Source organism: Camelina sativa, chromosome 16 (assembly GCF_000633955.1).
Source record: "Camelina sativa cultivar DH55 chromosome 16, Cs, whole genome shotgun sequence".
Classification (NCBI taxonomy): Eukaryota; Viridiplantae; Streptophyta; class Magnoliopsida; order Brassicales; family Brassicaceae; genus Camelina; species Camelina sativa.
In genome coordinates, this window is record NC_025700.1 from 14370229 (window position 1) to 14394375 (window position 24147).

General features: G+C 38.2%; 1 protein-coding gene and 3 pseudogenes across 1 annotated transcript; 3 read left to right on the forward strand and 1 right to left on the reverse strand.

Moving 5' to 3' along the window:
- Positions 1301–2541, forward strand: LOC109129504 (annotated as a pseudogene).
- LOC109129505 lies at positions 11218–12382 on the forward strand (annotated as a pseudogene).
- On the forward strand, positions 13371–14575 carry LOC109129506 (annotated as a pseudogene).
- On the reverse strand, positions 14762–16569 carry LOC104750544 (putative ribosome biogenesis GTPase RsgA 1). Its single transcript, XM_019238058.1, has 5 exons — positions 15878–16569; positions 15580–15795; positions 15279–15506; positions 14995–15179; positions 14762–14906 (listed from the first exon to the last, which is right to left on the reverse strand). The coding sequence occupies exons 1-5, from the start codon at positions 16487–16489 to the stop codon at positions 14789–14791; spliced, it is 1359 nt and encodes a 452-aa protein (XP_019093603.1). The 5' UTR covers positions 16490–16569; the 3' UTR covers positions 14762–14788.

Genomic DNA, 24147 nt, shown 5'->3' on the forward strand with positions numbered 1-24147 from the left:
CCTCCTTTTCTTCGTCAATGTCTTTTACTAGATCTCTTTATTTTTAGAGATCCATTATACTTCATTAACTACAACTATCTCTTTTTTTTAGCCTCATAAACAACTAAAGGACCTACCACTGCTGCCATTAAGGGCTGTCCCATCGGCATTAATGCCTCTAACCCATTAAATTTCATTTCTCTTTCTCCTATGAATTCTCTCGCGTGCAAGACGATGATAGTCACAAAATAAACGAGGGGCAATTTCGTCAAATCGCACCTACCAACAAACGCCAAACTGGCATTTTCCAGAAGAAAAAAAATAAAAATGGCATTTTTGAGGAGTTTTTTGAGTTTTATGGCATTTCTCGCCAAAATCCCTAGATATAATCAATCCGGGTACTTTCAGTCTCAAAATCCAAGTATAAGAATTACATGAGGGGAGAAGTCACACACACACGTCACATTTATAGTACTACTCCCTCTGTCCAATTTTATTAATTAGATTTTTTTTAGTTAAAATCACAATGTTTAAGATACCATAAATGTTTTGTTATTTTTACATAAAATATACTATTAAATATATATTCAAAAAAGAATTAAATAAGGGGAGAAGTCACACACACACATGTCACACTTATAGTACTACTCCCTCTGTCCAATTTTATTAATTAGATTTTTTTAGTTAAAATCACAAGATACCATAAATGTTTGTTATTTATACATAAAATATACTATTAAATATATATTAAAAAAATAACCAGTAGAAAAAAGGTTGGAGAATACAAATAGTCATAACATACTAATTAAACATAAATGATGCATAGAAATATGAAAAAAAAATCTTATAAATTGGAACAAAAAAATGTCTAAAAATCCTATAATTTGGGACAGAGAGAGTATTATTTACAGTAATTTAATTTTGTGTTTAACTAAAGCTTCCACATATAAAATACAAAATGTATATACTAGAAATTAACAAAATAAGGAATGAAATATGCTCTTATTGAAAGAACGCAAAGCTAAACTTCCAAAGAAAATAAAAGTCTGTTCGTATTAATCATTTCATCTTGCATTTTTATGCTAATTTAACATCTGTCGTCGTTTAAATGATAAGTCAATTATAAAGAGAAAAAAATAGAGTTAACAATGAAAGGCATCTGTACAATCTTATATCTTATATATATATGACTTCGTCTCCGTGGAAACATGAGTTGACATTGTCTTGTTGAAAGTTTAAACATTAGGTCGTTCTCTAAGGTCTTGTACTTGTGTCAAAGCTTCCCGGCTCAGTCCATCTTAAGGTTGTTACATTTGAGAAAATGACGTTGATGATGTCCGATCTTCCAGAGGATTTGATAGAGGATATTTTGTCGAGGGTTCCAATAACATCTCTAGGAGCAGTGAGGTCTACATGCAAAAGATGGAACAGTTTATCCAAAGATCGGATTGTATGTAAGGAGAAACAAAGCCACAGTTTCTAGGGTTCATGGTGCAAAAATCAAAGGTTTGTTCGTTGAGATTTGATCTCATCAATGGAATCCAAAACGATAAATTTAATGAAATGATGAGGATATTTCAAGTTAATAATTGCAATGCCTTACGGTTACCGGTACGGATATTTCAAGTTGATCACTGCAATGGCTTACTGTTATTGGTAACTAAAGAAATCAATTTCAGGCTCGTAGTGTGGAACCCATATTTGGGACAAACCAGGTTGGTTCAACCTAGAAAATTTCAGTTTCCAAGATAGGTATTATCTCGGATATGGTAACAACCGTAACTATAAAATCTTGAGGATATTCTACAATTACGAAATCTACGATTTTGAGTCTAATTTATGGAAGGTCCTTGATATCACTCCCGATGTCGAGTATATAAATTCTGGTGAACGCAACTTGTCGGTTAAGGGAAATACTTATTTTGTTTGTCGAAGAGTGACAAGAGGGGATTGGGAAAGACCACATGATGTTTTTTTACAATGTTTTGATTTTACAAGAGAGAGATTTGGACCTCGTCTTCCGCTGCCATTTCAAGTTTCTATCTATTAGAGAGGAACACTGTACACTGTGACACTCTCTTCTATTAGAGAGGAACAACTTGCGGTATTATTGAATAATTCGGATACATATGAGATGGTGATATGGGTGACAACCAAGATTGACCCCAATGCGGTGTGGTGGAGCAACTTTTTAAAAATTATTGATTTAAAATTTAAGATTTTTGTTAAGAGTTTCTTCATTGATCAAGAGAAAAAACTTGCTGTAATTTTTGATTTACGCTTATCTAAAGGATCCATAGATAACACTAACATAGCTCACATCATCGGACAGACTGAATACTTGAGAACAGTGGATCTCGGAGTAGCTGCCGCACCATATTATCACCTACCAGTGTGCTCTTATGCTCCAAGTTTAGTGCAAATCAACCAAGGCAAAGAGCCATCCCTTATCTGGCTAAAGAAAAGATCGAGATTATTATTAACCAGTTGTTTTTTTTTTACAGTACCTTGTTTGTTTCTTGCATCATTTTCTTTTCATTCATTTCCTCTGTTTTCTCTTGAACAAAACTAGTCATATATGGAGAAAAAAAGAATAAACATTGAAAAGGTTTTGATTTTGGAACATGTTTGTATAATAGTACATATTAGAACTAGATAAGTATAGGGATCTGTTTGTAAATACATTTACCCTAGACTCTCTCTGTATGTATATATATATGGCTGTAGCCACTCAGATTTATAATACACACAAGATACATTCCTTATATGGTATCAGAACCTCGATCAACCCTAAAAAATTTTCTAAATCTCGTCGCTCTCCGCCACCATGACATCATCTGGTAACACCTCCCCTTCAACCGGTGAAGTAATCTACCCCAACACCACCGCCCTTTTCAATGTCAACACTACTAACGTTACCAAGCTCCATGACACCAACTATCTCATGTGGAGTCTGCAGATCCATGCTTTAATTGATGGCTTTGAACTTTTTGGTTATCTCGATGGATCTGTCCCTCCCCCGTCTCCCACTGTCACGGTGAACGACACGACCAAGCCAAATCCTGACTTCGAGGGTCTCATTACTCCAAAGTCGGACTGCTAATGAGTTGTATCAATGGCCGATGCCGAGTTCCAATGTTGTTGTGTTGCTATCTACTGCTGGTCCACGTCCAAGTATTGGTTCTTGGCACTCTCGACTTGGCCATCCTTCCTCTACAATTTTAAATGCAATTATTTCCTTCTTTTCGCTTCCTCTTGCATCTTCCTCTCAAAAACATTTTTCTTGTTCTGATTGTCTCATTAATAAAAGTCACAAACTCCCTTTCACTCAATCCACCATTCTCTCCACTAGACCCCTTCAATACATTTTCTCTGATGTTTGGACTTCTCCTGTTCTCTCTCACCAAAACTACAAATATTACATTGTTTTTATTGACCACTTCACTCGATATACATGGTTATACCCACTTAAACGAAAGTCTGATGTTAAAGAAATTTTTATCACCTACAAGGCCCTTTTTGAAAATCGTTTCCAAACACGTATTGGCACATTGTTCACGGACAATGGGGGCGAGTATGTTGCACTACGCAGCTTTCTTTCCACACAAGGAGTTTCTCATCTGACCTCTCCACCTCACACTCCTGAACACAACGGCTTATCGGAGAGGAAGCATCGCCACATTGTCAAAACTGGGATGACTATCATGACCAAGGCGTCGGTTCCAAAACAGTATTGGCCATATGCATTTGCAACCGCCGTCTTCCTCATCAACATGATGCCAACTCCCGTTCTCTCCATTCCAGAAACTGTTCAGCAAGTCCCCAAAATATGCGCGTCTCCGGGTCTTCGGTTGCATCTGTTTTCCGTGGCTCCGTCCGTACGCGCACCACAAGCTTGACGATTGCTCTTAGAGTTGTGTATTCCTTGGCTATTTGGTGACACAGAGCGCCTATTATTGTCTCCATGTTCCCACCGGTCGTGTCTATACATCACGCCATGTCCAATTTATTGAAGATGTGTTCCATTTCCGTGATCCTCAGAAAGAACTGGTCCCCACAGAGACCAGCTCCTCTCCTCCGGTCTCGTCCTCACCGGTTTAGTTGCCACTACCTCCAGTGGCTCCCGTGTTGGTTCCGACTTCCTCCGCACCGCCTCCATCTTCATCTCCCGTAGCATATCAACGCCGATCACGTCAAGTGGACCAAACCACAATTGGCCTCTTACCACCTAATCCGGCCCAGCAACAGAATCCGGCCCAAAAACGAATAACAAACACAACCCAGCGCGACAACAACATTGCTTCTCCGGTTTCGCCTCCATCATCTCCGACTACGAGTTTGGGACCCCTGGACTCGACCCTTCACCCCTCCACGTCCTCGTCGTCTCAGGTCTTGCCTTCTAACTCTCCTTCTTCCACTTCTACCTCTGATACTGAGCCTACTGCTCCCAAAGAAAATGAGATGCGACCTACATCTCAGCTGTTACCTGTTCCCCAAGAGCCTACTGCTCCACGTCAAAATGAGCTGCGTCCCACAACTCAGCCACAACCAAACACCAATCCCCTACCAGACCAAGCCTGCCCAGTTCAACCACAGAACCAAACAACAAATATTGAGCCACCGCAAAATAACCACAAAATGACAACCCGTGCCAAAAACAGAATCACTAAACCTAACCCCAAACTCTCGCTCAATGTGATCGCTTCTCCTACATTGCCACAGGAACCAAAAAACATTACAATAGCCTTGAAAGATCCCAATTGGAGTCATGCCTGTTCTCGTGAGTATGACGCCTTGAATATCAACCATACTTGGGAATTAGTTCCTCCTAATGCGCATCAAAACATTGTTGGGTGTAAGTGGGTGTTCACAACTAAGTTTTATGCCAATGGTATACTTGACCTTACAAGGCACGCTTGGTTGCAAAGGGTTTTCATCAACAATATGGTAAGGATTATGTAGAAACATTCAGCCCGGTTATCTAATCTACCACCATCCGCCTTGTACTGGATGTTGCATTTATGAAGTCATGGCCGCTCAAACAGCTAGACGACAATAATGCTTTCCTTCAATGGGAACTTACTGAAGAAGTCTACATGTCCCAACCTCCTGGTTTTGTTGACAAAGATCGGCCTCATCATGTTTGTCGTCTCCGCAAACCTATCTATGGCTTAAAACAAGCTCCTCAGGCTTGGTACATGGCTTTAAAGCAACACCTACTAGACATTGGCTTCACCAACTCTCTTGCTGATGCATCTCTATTTATTTAAGGTTCTGGTTCCAACATCACTTATGTCCTTGTCTATGTTGATGACATAATTGTCACAGGTAATAACTCCTCTGTTATTGCGGCTGTCCTTGCCTCCTTCTCTCACCACTTCTCAATCAAAGACCCAACATACTTGCATTACTTCCTTGGCATCGAGGTTTCACGCACATCTGTTGGTCTCCATCTCATGCAACGACGGTATATAATGGATCTTCTTCAAAAGAATAATATGCACAATGCAAAACCGATAGCCACCCCATTGCTCGCTTCTCCAAAACTCATGTTGTCGACTGGTACTCCTCTTGTCGATGCCTTGCAATATCGGTCGGTTGTAGGAAGCCCCCAATACTTGTCATTCACACATCCTGACATATCCTATGCTGTCAACCGCCTTTCACAGTTCATTCATCGTCCAACAAATGATCATTGACAAGCGGTGAAACGCGTTCTTCGTTATCTTGCTGGAACACCTACACATGATATTTATCTTCACGCTCACTCTCCTATCCTTCTCCATGGTTACTCTGATGCAGATTGGACAGGTGACACAGATGACTATGTCTCCACCAATGGATATCTTATCTACAATGGCCGCAATCCTATCTCCTGGTCCTCAAAGAAGCAGAAGGGTGTGGCTCGCTCCTCCACTGAAGCTGAGTATAGGGCGGTGGCAATCACAGCTGCTGAGGTTCGTTGGTTGTGCTCTCTTCTCACTGAATTGCGGATCAAACTCCCTACAGCCCCGGTGATATATTGCGACAACATTGGCGCAACATACCTCTGTGCTAATCCCGTTTTACATTCTCGTATGAAACATATCACCATTGACTATCACTTTGTTCGAGACCAGATTCAACACAACCAACTCCATTTTTCTCATGTCTCCACTCATGATCAACTCGCTGACACTCTCACCAAGCCACTGTCACGAACGCAGTTCCAGCGTGCATGTCTCAAGATTGGCGTCACCAAACTTCCTTCATCTTGAGGGGGCGTATAAGAGTACATAGTAGAACTAGATAAGTATAGGGATCTCTTTGTAAATACATTTACCCTAAACTCCCTCTCTATGTATATATATATGGTTGTAGCCACTCTGATTTATAATACACACAAGATACATTCCTTATAGTTTGAATTGCCTATAAGCAAAAAAAATAGAAAATAAATTTGGTAAGGTAGGTAAAAAAATTCGCAAGGGCGTCCTAAATCAAAGTATAAAACTCATAAGGAGAAGCTACACACTGCAACTTACTCTCGTCCCGTGGACTATAATTGTTGTTAACTTGTTTTCTATACACATTTGATTAGCCTATGAGTGGGATTCAACGTGTTTCTAGTACTATACAATCATTGTGACCGTTAAATATATGAAACACCTTGGGGATCCATCCAATGTTTTTTATCAATGGAAGTAAAGACTCAAAATCTTGAGTGGTCGTATGGAAGAAGGTAGCAATGGAGATGGCAATAGATGTTGTTCAATGCTCGACAACAAACAAGATAATTAGTGAATCCACTCTTAGACTCATCAAATGCAAACAAACTTCAAAGACTACACACTTTGAATGAAAAGAAACGACAAACGTTTATTAAATAATTTTCGAAATTTGACGATAATTAAAGCAAACTACAATGCTCCGCTTATATAGGTTCTTAGACTAACGTAGTTGTAACACCCATCTTGGCAAATTAACTGTTGGAAATGTTATCCCACCGTTGGATCTGACTGGTACCATGAAGTTCTTCACCAAATTTTGTCCCCGATCGGAGCTGTTTCGAACCTCCAAACGTTTCCCTAATGAAACCATCAAGAACTGCCTTTTAGCCTTTTAGGGTTCTGAGTTTGACAGAATTTGCAGTTACTTGTCCAGAAAGAACCATACATAACTTTTTGAATATAAACCCAAACTAAGCTCCGTCAGCGGCTATGGATTCTTGACAACGTGATCTTTCGAAGCAGACCTTAGTTGTGATCTGGTTGTGTCTGGTCCGACGGTAATTAGCGTCACAAAACCGGAACTCGAATCTGTCTCTTTTTCTTATTCGTCTTCCTCATTCTTTCTTGTTCTTCTCTTCTCCACTTATGATCGCTCCGACTTTGCTCCTCCACCACAATTAAAGCTTACCAAAACCACAACATGAATAATTATATCCACTAGTGACTTCTCCCATGTCGTCTCGCTCAAACTCCTCTTCTCTCGACTCTCTCGCCCTATCTCCTTTACTGCTACGTTTAGATATTTAATTCTCTAGACTCTGGACCAGGGCTGCACTTATGGCTGCTTATCTCTTTCCCCTTAACGGAGCTGATCAAGAATTAAAGCAACAACGATAGCGGCTTAAGCTTGGGACAGACAGCTTGACCACAATAAACAACAACGACAACTAAACAAAACAATATTACAACGGCTCATCTTCTCACGATCTGACTGATATCACAATCTTTCCTCTTGGCTACGGATTTGATCTGATGACAACATCACAACACAACAACGACAGGACACCAAACAAATGGAGGCTTTAATACAGTTAAACCACAAATCTCTCGATTAATAACAGAATCAAACAATATATTTGAATTGGCGTTCATAAAACGCAGATTCAACTTCTCATGTTAGAATCCATGAAAGGATCTCAATCTAACAATGAGGAACACACCAACAAACTATCAAAAACAAGAAAACTACAATTCCCAGATTTTTCACATAATGAAGAAGACGATGAACAACAATTTTTAAGTCTTTAACAACTTCAGCTTGCTCCAATCGTATCCATCCATGTAATTTCTCTTGCTTCCACCAATCACCAAGCTCCACGTGTCTCTCATATATGAGCTACTGAATTACTATATCAAATCTCCCCTGTTTGCAGAACCTTGACCACAAGGTTCACTGGTTAGAGCTTTCTCTGCAAGTATGAAATGCTCCCAAGTAGATTCTTCCACAGTTTCATTACTCCCGTAGATTATCACTATGGTAACTTCCATTATGTGCCTACATAGCTTGATTCCCAACTTGTTTCCCAACTTAGAAGATAGAACCACTCTCCCAATACTTCCCAGCCTCTGCACTTAAATCTCCACTTGTGCTTAATTTGGAATGGCACTCCACCAAATGTAATAAACTGTTGTAGGGCTTGTAAAGTTTGCCTCCGCAGTCCATATCGCCCTTGTACAACAGAACCTTGTTTTGGCCAGTCCCACTGGATTGCTTTAGCGGATAATCCCACTGGTTCCCAAATACGCTCAGCCTTATGTGAATAAGTAAAGCATTTCTTTTCACTTATCTCGTCCCCCACTGATACATCTAGTCTTGGCTGCAGTTTTTTAACAAACTCTTCTCTGACAGCATATTCAACTTGACAAACATTAAGTTCACTACCATATCCATCCATGACACTAAGATGATGTTGTATATCCCACATAGAAAACTTCAGAGTAGGCTGGTCTGGTTGTTCCACCAAACCAGAAAATCTGGCCATCACACCACGGATTAAATGAGTGAATGAGATTGCTTCATTAATTTTCACAGAAGATGGCTCTTCTTCCATCATAATCGACATTTGAAACAGCCACTTGAATCTTCCCGCCATTTCTTCTCTTGTTTCATATAACCAATCCTTTACGTGGACAATAGTTGCGAGAAGAGAAACCAAAAGAATCAAAACTCGCTCCACACAGCTTTGAACCTCACGGCCATATGCAAACAATAAATCTGAATGATTAACTTTTGGAGGTCGTGGTGCTGAACCATGAAGAAAAACAAGCCATGTGTTGTGGAGATTCACAACTCCTATCTCCATGACCTGAAAATCATCAACAAAATGTGTAGCTAGTAATCTTCCGCGTTCCCACACACGATTAGCTCGTTTGACAAGAGACAATATCTGCTTTTTACACTCATAATCATAGATCTCTAACCCAAGCTTCCCTTCTTCTAGACCAACACTAGAGTACATAGTTAAAGTAACACTTTCCAGTTTAGAGTTCTGAGAATCTGTTAGTGGAAAAGAAAACATCTTTGTTCCATAGAGTCTATGCACGGTCTTCTCGCATGTACCACCAGTGTGGACTTTACTTAGTCAATCCCACTTATCTTGTACACATAGTAACCCACCTGGCTTCCACACATTGTTAGCTTGGGATAAACTATGGATATGATCACAGATTCTTAAACTTGCTGGTGGTAACATAGTCACTTCATTACCATGAACAAGCATTTTAGGGAGAAGCAACATATCAATACCATTAACGATTCGAGACTCATCCGAGAATTGAGCACCATCACTAGACTTTGCAACAGCAACTTCCACCAAATCATTATTCACCTTCTTAACCTCATTCAATAGCAAATGTGAATCACTAAGGCATTGCTCTTCATCACTATCAGCTCCACCAATCTCTAATTCACAACCAATTGAATTCAACAACACTCTATCTTTCGATATCTCAATCCCAATTTCTTCCACCATTGAATTAGAGAGATGATCGTCACTATCAATCATGAGAATACCTGAATTCTTGTGTTGTAGATAATGATTGGGAGTTTCTAGCTCTTCACAAAATACACATAACCCCTTCAACCTTTTCTCATTCATCTCCTCCAAAGGAATTTGTCGATGAAGCTTGTATGTGAAATTAGACTTTGGCGAAGAAGTTTTAGGTACATCTGGACTAACGTTGGCCATGTAGATTGGTTTTGGCTGAGGACGAGAGAAGTCCGGTGACTCCGACGGCTGTGGGAATGAATCCATTTCACACTCTTCTACGTTGAACCCAGACACTTCCTCAACACCAGAAAATTGATCATCATCACTGGACCTCACAACATTAGTGTCTACCAAGTATCTCTTAACATCTTTCTTCACCAATTCATTTAGTTCACTATCGCTCCCAAATCCAAGGCTGGGTTCCGAGTTTGGAATTGGTACCTGAAATTGTGGAGGTTATTCTTCTTCCAACATGCGTATTGATTCTGTTTCAACCTTGATGTCCACCAATTCTTCATAATCTCTTTCACCGGAGTGTAATCGAATCATCTTGAGCATCTCAGTAAAATACTTGTCCATCTCCGACTGTTGTTTCACGAATGTATCGTGAAGCTTGTCCAAGCACAACACCAATGCTAATTCACGATCCACAGCTTCGGTCACCTTCGTCGTAGATCTCACTTCCTCCATGGATTCCGAGGATACGAATAGCTCTGATACCTTTAATACAGTTAAACCACAAATCTCTCGATTAAAAACAGAATCAAACAATATATTTGAATTGGCGTTCATAAAACGCAGATTCAACTTCTCATGTTAGAATCCATGAAAGGATCTCAATCTAATAATGAGGAACACACCAACAAATTATCAAAAACAAGAAAACTACAATTCCCAGATTTTTCACATAATGAAGAAGACGATGAATAACTCCTTTTAAATCTTTAACAACTTTAGCTTGCTCCAATTGCATCCCTCCACGTAATTTCTCTTGCTTTCACCAATTACCAAGTTCACGTGTCTTTCATATATGAGCTACTGAATTACTAAATCAGACTTCTCAAAGACTAGTCTATTATGGATTTGTTTTATATAAACATCATATCATATGATGTACTCAAATTTAAGTTTTTATTGTATTGAAGAGTTGACCAAACTATATATGGAACAAAAAATCATATATATTGGGTTTTCACATTCCCTGCCTCTACCATTTGTAGTTGAAACTTCCCCTACACGTAACACACAGATGTTTAAACCACTTGTTAACTAATATCTGAAATTCTGAATGCTTTGGCTAAAATGAAACTGCACAAAAACCGATTTGTATATTATGAAAAAATCGAAGATATTGAAGAGTATGGGCCCTATTTGTTAAGTATAATGGGCCAAAACTTGTGGGCATATCTGACGTACGCCTATATATATATATATTCAATCGTATGTGATAGTTCAAACCCTAATACGATTTGAAAACAATGACGATTATGATCTCCGATCTTCCGGTAGATTTGTTAGTGAGATATTTTCTAGGGCTCCGAAACCATCTCTAGGAGCAGTAAGATCTACTTGTAAACGATGGAATGATTTATCCAAAGATCGAATTTTATGTAAAGGAGAAGCTAGAAAACAGTTTTCTGCGTTCATGATAAAGAGATCTAAGATGTGTTCGATGAAATTTGATCTCTATGAAATCCTACACGAATTCGTCGTATTAGTTAAGGCATCAATCAAGCAGGTAGATAAATTTAATGACGTTGACATGCATCATGCCTTTCACTGCGATGGCTTAATGTTATTGGTAATGGGGAATATGCGGATCGACTTTAGGCTCGTGGTTTGGAACCCGTATTTAGGAAAAACTTGGTCGATTAAACCTAGGAATAGTTACCATTATGAAGATGTGTATGCTCTTGGATACGATAACAACCGTAACCACAAAATCTTGAGGAAGTATCAGCAAAGTTGCGAAATATATGATTTTAAGTCTAATTCATGGAGGGTTCTTGATCTCATCCCCGACTGCCATATAAATTTTCATAAAAGTAATGTGTCATTAAAAGGAAACACTTACTTTTTCAAGACCAGTCTAGATTGTTTACGTTGTTTTGATTTTACAAGAGAGAGATATGGACCGCGTCTTCCTCTGCCATTTCAAGTTTCTAGCTAGCTTGCTGTATGGCTCTCTCTTGTGGACAATGTGGCTCTCTCTTTTATAAGAGAGGAACAGCTTGCTGTGTTATATAATAATTGGAATACATGTGAGGTGGAGATATGGGTGACAACCAAGATTGAGACTAATGCGGTGTCGTGGAGTAACTTCTTAAAATTTACTGATTTTATTTTTGTTGGGAGTTTCTTCATTGATCAAGAGCAAAAACTCGCTGTAATTTTTGATTCAAGGTTTTCTAAAGGATCCATGGTTAACATAGCTCACATCATCGGAGAGACTGGATGCTTGAGAGTAGTGGGTCTCGGTGTAGCTGCTGCACCGTATCTTTCCCTACCAGTGTGCTCTTATGCTCCAAGTTTAGTGCAAATCAATCAAGGCCAAGAACTATCGCTTATCTGGCTAAAGAAAAGATTGAAATTATCAACCAGTCTTTTTTACAGTACCTTATTTGTTTGTTTCATCATCTTCTTTTCATTCATTCACTCTGTTTTCTTTTAAACAAGGCTAGTTAAGCAGTTTTTCTTTGAATTATATATTTTCAAAATTTTTATTTTTGGTATGAATGTAAAATTTATTCATCCAAAAAACGTTGTTACAATGAATGGTAAGAGATGTAGTGACCAGGGGGTTACTAAACCAATAGCAAAGACCCTCAGAATAGTGGGCACTACCTGAGGAGATGATATATAGTGCTGAAACGGTTACGAATATTCTTGTCGAGAAGTCGAATAAGCGTGGCACACGGAGTAGGATCATTACCATGCCGTCGTCAAGAAAGTTAAAAGATCTCTTTTAATTAATTTAAACAATACTAGTCAACCAAAGTTCCTAATTCGCCACGCTGATGCTGTTCTTATAAAGCAATTTTAGATAGTAAAGACACCTTTTCCACAACACTTCTTGTTCCCAGTTTGCAACTATGGAAGCAATCATTGAATCTTCACTTTCGTATTAGTGGCTGAACCAAAATCTCTTTTTAATTACCTGGGTCGGGAAAAAAAGAAAAAAAAAGTGGATCTCGGAGAAGCTAATGTGTCGAATGCTCTTATGCTCCAAGTTTAGTTCAAAAGAACCAAGGCCTACAAGTAGAACTATCATCTATCATCCAGTAGCTAGCTTATTTGTTTCTTTAATCATCTTCTTTCATTCATTTACTCTGTTCTGTATCGAACAAGACTAATCAATTATGGATTTGGTTTATATACTTATATCATATGATACTCAAAAGGTTTGTTTTATTGAAGACTTACCAAAGTATTTATAGAACAGCAAAGCTTACTTGCTTTTTACGTTCCTCGGGAGCTTCATTACATGATATATGGTTAATGAACAGAAACTTATACTGCTGAAAGATACGTTAATGGGCCCTCTGCTCCAAGTATTTATGGCCCATCAGACGCATATATAATAGAGTTGGGAAAACGTAAAAGTTAAAAAAAAAAAAAACCGGAAAGAATAATGATGATGATGTCTGATCTTTCGGAGGATTTGGTTGAAGAGATATTGAATAGAGTTTCAATAAAATCTCTAAAAGCAGTGAGATCTACTTGCAAACAATGGAACCGATTATCCAAAGATAGGATTCTATGTAGAGGAGATGTAAGGCATGGGTTCCTAGTGTTCATAATGAAGAAATATACGGTTTCTTCATTGGGATTTGATCTTAATGGAATCCACAAGAAAGACGTCATTGAGCCATCTATGAAGCAAATAGATATGTTTAATGATCAAGTCAAGATATCTCAAGTCTCTATTTCCGATGGCTTATTGTGTTATTGGTGACTAAGGGGGTCAATTCTAGACTCGTGGTTTGGAACCCTTATTTGGGAAAAGCTTGGTGTATACTCAAACCTAGAATCAATCACTTCTTAGTAGACATCTATGTTCTCGGATACGACAATAACCGTAATCACAAAGTCTTGAGATATAGTTTTGAAAACTACCAAATCTACGATTTTAGGTCTAGTTCATGGAGGGTTCTTGATGTCGTTCCCGAAATTGTTAGAAAGTTTCCTCAAACCTGTCACATCGTGTCATTGAAGGGAAACACTTACTTTTTTTCTCCAGGGGAGAAAATAAGGGAAGGACCAGCTGAAACTTTTTTACAATGTTTTGACTTTACAAGAGAGAGATTTGGATCGCTTCTTCCTCTACCAATTCAACTTAATGATGTTGTAGATACCGTGGCTCTATCTGTAGTTAGATATGAACAGCTTGCCGTGTTAGTTTTTCACCGGAAAAGGTGTGAGATGGAGATATGGGTAACAACTAAGATTGAGCCCAATGCGGTGTCGTGGAGAAACTTCTTAAGAGTTCATTTTAATCTTACGTTTTTTGATGGGAGTTTCTTCATTGACCAAGAGAAGAAACTTGCCGTGATTTTTGATAGAAGCATTATTAAGAAAAGCTTACTCGATGTAGCTTACATCATCGGAGAGAATGGATACTTGAGAATGGTTGATCTCGGAAAAGCTGGGGTCTCGTATGTTAACCCATTTGTTTTCTCTTATGCGCCAAGTTTAGTGCAACTCAACCAAGGCCAAGAACTCCTACTTATTACGCAAAAGCAAAGATCGCGATTATTCACCAGTCTTTTTGACAGTATCTTATTTGTTTCTTTCATCACCATCTCCTTTTCAATCCTTTACTATGTTTTCTTTTGAACAAGACTTGTCAATTATTTGTTTATTGTGTCTTAAAAGCTTCGTTGTATTGAAGAAGACTTGACCAAAGTATTAAAAGAACAGAGCCTACTTTTTTTACTTTCCTAAGGAGCTTCATTACCTGATATGATTAATGAACCAAAAAAAATGATGATGATCTCATTTGATTAGACAATTTGGTCGTTAGTTACATATAGAGTCAAAGATGCTGTCTTAAAAGTCGAGCTCAGTCATCATTGTCTGTTTCATCGTCTTCCTCGACTCTCTCCTATACTTCTTAGGATCTAGCCGTGCCCTACCTTGTTCCACACCCTTCTCTCCCATGTTGCACCTGTGTCAAGGCTTCCCTGATTAATCCAAAATTTGGGCCCAGTCTCATAATAAAAGCTGTTTGTTTCAGGAGAGAATCGAAACAATACCTAACAGCAGCTTCCTTTTTGGTTCCATACTTCTTAATTTGAGACTCCTCATCGATTCTGATCTCTTCAAGGAGTTGCAAATAGTAAGGATACCTTTCCCAACCACCTCTCACGGCACAGCCTTGTACCCCAATATGCGAGCAGTTTTGGAATTCACATTGTCCTCCCTCAACCATTTTCCGTATCTAAGAAAAAAGAGTAAAGAAACACTAGATTCCTCACAATCATCAATCAAGTCCACATATTGGGGAAATGGGCAAAAGCAAAAAGAAAATGGTACAAACCTCAGGAAAACACAGAGGAAGTTTTTGCTTTTTTACTTTTAGTAACTTATGCTTGTTAAAGCCAGGAGTATCAGCAAGGTATCCACCTCCACAAATCGGAAGTAGCGTCACGTTTCGGGTTGTATGTTTACCTCTTCCATTTCTAGCTGAAACTTCCCCTACGCTCTGCTCTTCAAACCACTTTTTTTTCTTCTTCTTTTTTTGGCCATCATACATTAATCCTAATATCTGAATGTGACAACTAGAGGTCAAGTCATGAGAGTATATGGTAGAATGAAATAGGTAAAGAAAAGAAAATTACAGGCTTAAACCCTTCTTGGTATTTAATGGCACCACCAAAGCCACTTCTCAGTATATTGATCAAGCTCGACTTTCCAACACCACTAGGTCCAACAATGACAGAAGTTTGATTACGTAGGTTAAACGCAATCTCATCAAGTCCGACTTTAGTTTCAACACTGCAAATCAATGGTTCATAGTACCAACCACGCAATCTCATCTTCCAAGATTCAACTTCCTGTAAACAAGATCATGGCTCTAACTAATCAAGACCCTTAATGCATCAAGCAAGTAGTCTAAAACGATGCAATTTTACTTACCTCTTGAGTGACGAGTTGAGATTTGTTCAAGGCAAGTGTGACTCGAATGCCAACTGATTCAGCTTCCACCAAGAACCTGGTGAGAGTGAACGGATCAATCTTAGGTTGATCAAGAGAGAAGAGAATGAGTAAGTGATCCACATTGGCCACAGGTGGATCCAAAACCTCGGAGACTCGTTCAAACACATTATCGATCTTTGCTCTCCTATCAATCCAATCAACTTTCTCCACGTAAACTTTATCACCAACAAGGACCGTTCGCCCTATCTTCTTCAGCAAGTTTCTCACCACGCAAAGCAACTCAACGCCAATCTTATCATCTCCATGATTACTCTTGACAGACTCATGTACATCTTGAACAATGACGCGCATGTAGTCAGCTTGAGCTGTGGCGACTGTACCGATGGCATGATCAGGACTTCCGACCTCAGTTTTGTCGTCTAACGAGACAACCGGAGCTAAGAAGGCTCTGAGAATAGTCTTCTTGCTCGGCTGGGGATTCTCTCGTCTCTCTGAGAGAAAATAAAAGCTATGGCGGATTCCAATTCCAACTCCGCGGTGATATGTCGTCGCCGTGCGACGGAGGAAGGATGTGAGAGCGGCGGACTGCATAAGAACAAAACAAAATCTAGAAGATTCTAAAGAAATGGCTTAGTGTATGGTTGACATTGATTATAGAGAGAGACAGAGAGATTTTCACATTGTCACTTGTAATTACTAAATTTACATATCATTCGGAATTTGGTAGTTTTAACAAAATAAATATCTTTTTTTTTTGTTACAATATTTGGTTTTAACTTAGGAAATGTTAGATTTTGGTGGATTTGCTTGGGAAGTGAACAGAAAGAGACCGAATGTTCTTGTGTGTTATTGATCAGCCTTGTAGGCACATAAATATATACACGATACAAGCTTGAAGAAGAAGCTAAGCTATCAATTACAGAAGATATCAATCAGAGATATGTATATTGAGTATATCGCCTTTCCTAAAGTAGCTAGATGAGATTCACTCCAATACCCTCCCTCAAGTTGGAGCATTGTTGCTAAGAATACCCAACTTGCCAATAAGTTCTTTGAATTCACCACAGCCTAGTGCATTAGTGAATAAGTCTGCGAGTTGGGAGACAGACCGAACAAAACGAAGACGGATAAATCTTGCTTTGGCTGCATCCCGGACAATATGACAATCAAGTTCGACATGCTTGGTTTGTTCATGGAAGACCGGGTTTGTGGCAATGTGAATGACGGCTTGGCTGTCACAGTGAAAATCAATAGGATCTTGGTTCTTAACACCTAAGTCTTCAAGTAGTCCTTTGAGCCATTTAAGCTCTCGTAATGTCAGTGACACACTGCGATACTCTGCCTCCGCTGACGACATGGAGGCAACGTTTTGCTTCTTGGAACGCCAGGGCAACGGAGAGGTGCTAAGAGAAACAAACCATCCTGTTAGAGAACGTCGGTTAACAGGACAACCTGCCCAATTTGCGTCACACCAACCAGTAAGCTTCAGATCGTCATCAGAAGACAAGAGAATACCTTGCCCGGGAGACTGTTTAATTAGCATACGACGCGTAATGCAGCCTCCCAGTGTGCTTGTGTTGGTCGATGCATAAATTGGGACAAAATGTGAACCGAGTATGTTAGATCAGGCCGTGTAGCGAGAATGTAGATAAGGCGGCCAACCAAACGACGTTAGCATTGTGGTTCCGTAAGAAGAGGACTAGGACACGACCGAGACCATGTTGTTGTTCCATGGGGAATGATTCAGGCGAACTGTCCAGCAAACCTGTTTCCTTGAGAATATCCAAAGCATACTTTCTTTGATTCAAGAAGATTCCATCCTCCCTCCGTGTGACTTCGATGCCTAAACAATATTTCAAGGCACCAAGGTCCTTCATATGAAAACAAGAGCTGAAATACTCTTTAAACTCTGAAATCGAATCCAAACACCAAATCATCGACATAAACCAAGACATACATTTGAACAGCTCCCTTATGCAACGTGAACAGTGAATAATCTCGATATGACTGTTTGAACCCATATTTGAGTAATGTAGTTTTTCAAACCAGCAACGAGGTGCTTGGTGGATACCATAGAGAGATTTGCGCAATCGATAGACAAGATTACAATCATCATTCTCTGGTCGAAATCCAGGAGGCAATTTCATATAAATTTCTTCATTCAGATCACCGTGCAAGAAGGCTTTATGCACATCCATTTGATGAAGAGACCAACGACGAGCAGCTGCAACTCTAAGGGTCGCTCGAACCAATGTCATTTTGACGACATGAGCAAAAGTTTCAGAGTAGTCCACACCCTCCTTCTGACTGTCGCCCAAAACTACCAAACGTGCTTTATAACGCTCAATTGTTCCATCCGCAAGATACTTAATTCTGTAGACCCATTTTGAACCCAAACCTTTCTTACCTGGAGGTAATTCCGTTATGTCCCATGTATGATTGAGTCCGTGAGCATCAATCTTTGTCCCCATTGCTGCAGTCCAACGCTTATCACTCATCGCTTCACGGAAAGTCGTGGGTTCAATACCAGAAGTAAGCGCCATAAGGAATGCGCGATGTTGTGGGGAGAAATCCTCACAATCCAAAATATCAGAGATTTGAAACGAACAAGTGAGTTCAGGCAAGATCGGACCAGCTTGTACTATACGAAGGACAAAATCCTTGAGTTTGATGGAGGGTTGTTTTGGACGCTTTCCGCGACCAAGTTCTTCAGTAACCTCTTGATCGGTTGTCGGGGAACCCTCCCTGTCATCGGAAGCGGAGGATTCGATTGTATGATGGGTGTTGCTAGAGCTTGATGATGAAGTCGAATTGTCTGGACTTGGGTGAGGCCCAATAATGATTTATGGATCAGAAGATGGTGTAGACCCAATAGCGGGGGACGGGTCCAAAGACGGAAACAGCCCATCGGGTTGGATAATTGTGTCTTGTTCAGCTGTGGTGTTCTCAGTCGCCGGAGCGTCGTGTTCAACGGTGGCGGGTGGTGCCGGATTGGGAAGCCAATCATCGTCCAAGGCAATATCGACCGCCAGAGTATCACGTGACTCGGAGTAGGATGGGAAGACATCTTTGACAAAGACGACATCACGGGATACAAACAATTGTTCGGTGTCGAGATCGAAGAGAGTCCAGCCTTTCTTACCAAAGGGGTAGCCTACAAAAATACACTTTCTACTTCAAGAAGCGAAATTATCATTCCCACGGTGTTGATTGTGAGCATATGCGAGACAACCAAAAACCTTGAGATTTTCATACACTGGAATGGTTCCATAGAGAAGCTCATATGGTGTTTTCCCTTGCAACAAAGGAGATGTTGTGCGATTGATGAGATGAGCAGCTGTTAGAACACTCTCTCCTCAGAATTTGACAGGCAAGTTGGATTGAAACAACAGTGACCGTGCGACATTCAACAGGTGACGATGCTTCCTCTCGGCACGACCGTTTTGCTATGGGGTGCCGACACAGGAAGTTTGATGAAGAATACCCTGTTCTCCAAACATGTCATGCATACACACAAATTCTGTACCATTATCACTGCGAACGATCTGGACCTTTTGATCAAACTGTCGCAGGACCATTTTCAGAAAATTTTGAAAAATCATCCTAACTTGAGCTTTATCATGAAGCAGATATACCCAAGTACAGGGTGAGAAGTCATCAACAATGGTGAGAAAGTAATGAGAATCACATATACTGGAGGAACGATATGGTCCCCAAACATCCAAGTGAAGCAGTTCAAAAATCCTCGACGCTTTATTATTACTTGAATGAAACACATCGCGAGTTTGTTTTGCTCACAAGCATACATCGTAAGATGAAAAATCAGAAACTCTTTTGCTAACAACTGGAAGTAAATCAAAAACTCCATTGGACGGGTGTCCGAGACGTTGATGCCATGTATCTTCAGCACTCGCTTTATTTATATGAAAAACGTTTAACACTCCTATGCGTTGGAAGAAGTACAGAGCTTCTCGCAATTCACCTGCGCCAATCAACATCCTCGTTGTACAGTCCTGTAACACACATCCGATGTTACCAACTTGCATTACACAGTCGCAGTCCCTTACGAGTTGGGAAACAAAGATAAGATTACACCGCAACTGTGGAACTGACAACACATTTTGTAGAGAGAAACTGTCGTCAAAACAAATTGTCCCTTTCTTAGTTGTTGTAGTCTTGTGTCCATCAGGAAGCCCAATTTTACATGATAAGATCGTGGTTATATCATGAAGAAAAGTAGAACTACTTGTCATATGATTGGATGCTCCAGTATCAAGAACCCAATCAAGAGAATCAGGCTTACCGTTGAGTCGATTGGAAGGTGCCTTGTTCTTTTTGTCGAGAAGTTGCATCAGTGTTGTCCACTGATCATTCGTGAGACCAGTGAAGCCATTCCGTGAAGCTTCACTACTCTGTCCTTCAGTTCCAATAACGCAGGTGGCATTAGCTCGTGCCACTCCCCCTTGTCCGCGTCCACGAGATGCTTTGCCTCCTCTTTCTCCCCACCACTGAGGATATCCAACAAGCTGAAAACATGCCTCCTTTTATCTTCTATCGCTTCATTCGATCTAGAGGATTGAACCGCAAAAGCAGCTGCTTGCACGCCTTGCTCTTCGCGATTTCTCAGCATCGTACGAACACGTTCTACCGATTTCACCTTGGAATACACCTGATTCAAGTTTGGCAATGGCTCACTGCTGATTATGGTTGTGCGAAGTCCACCGTAAACTGTATCATCAAGACCAAGAAGAAATTGATGTACTTTATCATCTTCTCTTTTCTTCTCCAATTGTCCCCGCAAGTCACACGTCCATCCACTGCAGTGACACATTGGTGACTGATCATAATTGGATAGATCCTCCCATAGCACTTGCAGTTTGCCGAAGTACTCAATGAGACTCATGCCCTGTTGACGGCAGTTGGCTAACTCATCTTTGATCTCTTGAATTCTAGGCCCGTTTCCTTCAGAGAACCGATCTTTGATTTCCTTCCACAACTCTTTTGGGTTGTCTTTGTTGCCAAGAGTTCTTCTCACTTTTGGTTCGATGGTGTTGAGGATCTATAGTGCCACCATGCAGTTGACAACATCCAATCTTCATACTTCGGTGCGTCTTCCTTCGGCTTTGTCACTGTCCCATCGACATAGCCGAACTTTTTCTTCACACGCAATGCAGATCTGATTGCTTGCGCACGTTCGTCAAAGTTGTCACCGGTGAATTGCACCTGAGCAATAATTCCACCGGGATTTTCAGTTGCAGAGAGCTGATATGTCGATTTGGTTTTCTCGACATCAGACTCATTCCTCACAGTGCTATTGTTCTCAACTTGTTCACTCAATTTTTATTTTGCCGAGATGGCTCTAATACCATGAACCGAAAGACATTGAATAACTCTAACAAAATATTTTTCTAAGAAATACAATATGCTAGTTTTTTTTTTATCTAACTGTTAGACTGAATAGTTTTTTAAATACAATATACAATATACTAATATAAATATTTTGTTAATTATTAAAAGGACATAAATACAATATGCTAGTTCATATATTCTCTTTGATCAAAACAGATATTCTAATTCGATTTATAAATTCTTTAAACACGAAGAGCGAAGAAAAATAGTTACATACGACGTCGTTCAAGATTTCCAAGAAATCAAAAAAAAGGGAATTTTATCTAAAGCTTAAGGTGACTCACGGCCATGTTAACATATGGGATTATGATAAGCCATAAGGTATTCTAATCAACAAATGGGTTTTTAGAAAAAAAAATAAAAAAATAAGGCTAAAAATAAGAAATAAATATGAACCGTCAAAAATGGCTACCACATAACTTGTCAACATCACGTTGCTTAATGATTATTAAAAGAAAGGAAGAAAAAATCGAGATTTAAAAAGTGAATGAAACGATCGCTTTCGGGTCGCCACTTTCAGATTTCATAAATAAGAAATTAACAAGTCTTGTTTTCATTAGGAAAAAAGATACCTCAATACATGATCACATATCCGAACTTTAGAAATATATTGCCAACTACACTAAATAAATGTATTGCATAGTCACATATGCCAACTATATGATGACACATGCTCAATATCACTATTATTTTATTCCGTTACACCGTTTGACAGAATCCAGTATTGAACAAGTTTGACCGGCGTTGACCAATAATTTTTTTTAATTATATTTTATTTGAAACATAAAAATATTTTGTAGAATAATTTATGGCCTTTTAATAATTAACAAAATATTTATATTCATTATAAAGATATATTTTATATTTGTTAATGCAACCAATCTTCTAATAGTGTTTTTCAATTAAAAATCATTATTAAATTTTCAGATATTAAAACTTTTATTTTACCACATATCCTACTATATTAATTGAGAATTAAAAATATGAAACTAACCTTATAATTTTTTCTGCATATGTTGTGATTTGAATTTTTTTAAACAAAGATATATTACTCAATCTATGAAAAATAAAAACTATGTTTTAATCTTCCACATCAGTGGGTTGGTAAAACCAAATTTATGTGGTTGATAAATTGATAAATTTTATTTGCTCACAATTACAAATTATAATTACTTTAAAATATTTCACAAAATAATGATGCAAACAAAACAAACAAACAAAATAAAACTGTAATATACATCAAAAAAATTGAAATACTAATATTCTAAAATAAGAAGTATTCAGAAAGATAAATGTAGATTTACCAAAGAATTGTAATATTAACTTTTTAATACAATATAGCAATAATTTTTATTATTATATTATAATTTTTGGAAAAAAATATTGATTATATCCTAGTGTATAGTAAATGAATTTTATTTCAGTAGTTCTAATGATCTTGATATAATTTGGGTTTGATTCTAACGAGTTCATATAATGATTTTGATATTAAAGAATATTTTTTGTATTAAAATAAATTAAAGAAAAAATGTTGTTGTTTTGGTTAACAATGTATAATAAGTAATTTCCATATTTTATTTATTATAACATGAATTTTCCGGTTTTAGTTTAAGTTTCAATATCTTAAAGAACTGTTAATGATTTTTATTTCAGTTTTATTTAAGTTTTGAACTTCAAAAAAAAAACTAACTATTATAAGATTATATGCATTAAACATATATAATATATCTTTATATTGGATGTAGATATGTTTTTTAACCATAAATGATTGAACAAAACAATTTTATTATTTTGTTTTGAGTACAAAAAAAAATTGTTGGTCAACATCGGTCATATCTAGTCAACGCTGGATTCTAAAAAATTATGTACCAAAATAAAATGATCGTGATGTTGAGCATATGTCATCATATAATTGATATATGTGGGCATGCAAGACATTTACTTAGTAGTTAGCTATACGTTTTTTAAGTTGTGATGTGTGGTCAAGTGAGTTATATTTGATGTAGGTGAATTTCTTTTTTCTTTTTCATTATGGTGGGTTGTTTAAGTCAAACCTCACCAAATATTTTGCTTTGTCTTACTTTTTATTTTTAATTGGATTCAACGACTTTTTTTTTTTTTTTTTTTTAATTTTGTTTAAAGTGTCATCTTGTGTTTCCTCTTGTTTCGTTTACTATGAATGTTATATCAAATCTTTTTGTACTATCTATTTGCATATGTGTAAAGAACTAATTATCATATTCCTATAAATTATATATTAATATGGTCGCATGTCATAAAAAAGCCAATACTTTTACAAGATAAAGAATAAAGACAATAAAATGTTCACGAGATAATAAGATCGTGGTTGATAGATTATTTTTTCTTTCTTGTTTAGCCTTACAACCTGATGTGACTTATTTATTTTTTCTAATCAAACCAGCTAATATACATATAAGTATAACCAAACCAAAATTGTAAAATAAAAATAGTATAAAGGGTTCCACCGTGCTTTAAGTTCTGAATTTGTCAAGCCTCAAATCCCATTTTTCTATGATTCATTTAGTTTTGGAGTGCAATTATTCTAATTCCAACTGTGGAACAAAAAAGTGCTGTAAACTGCGAAAAAGTTATAAGAAAAAAGAAAAAGAAAAAGAACTCATCATCTTGGCTCTCGCTAATTATGTTTTGGAAGTTTTAAGAAGTGTATATACCTCTCACTTGTATATCCTTGAGGAAAAAAAACTGGCAATATCACTTAGCTATAGGTCACCGTCTATGTTATAGCTACATATAACTATAGGTCACCGTCTATGTTATAGCTATATATAACTAAATTTTAATATGTGCAAAAAATCGGA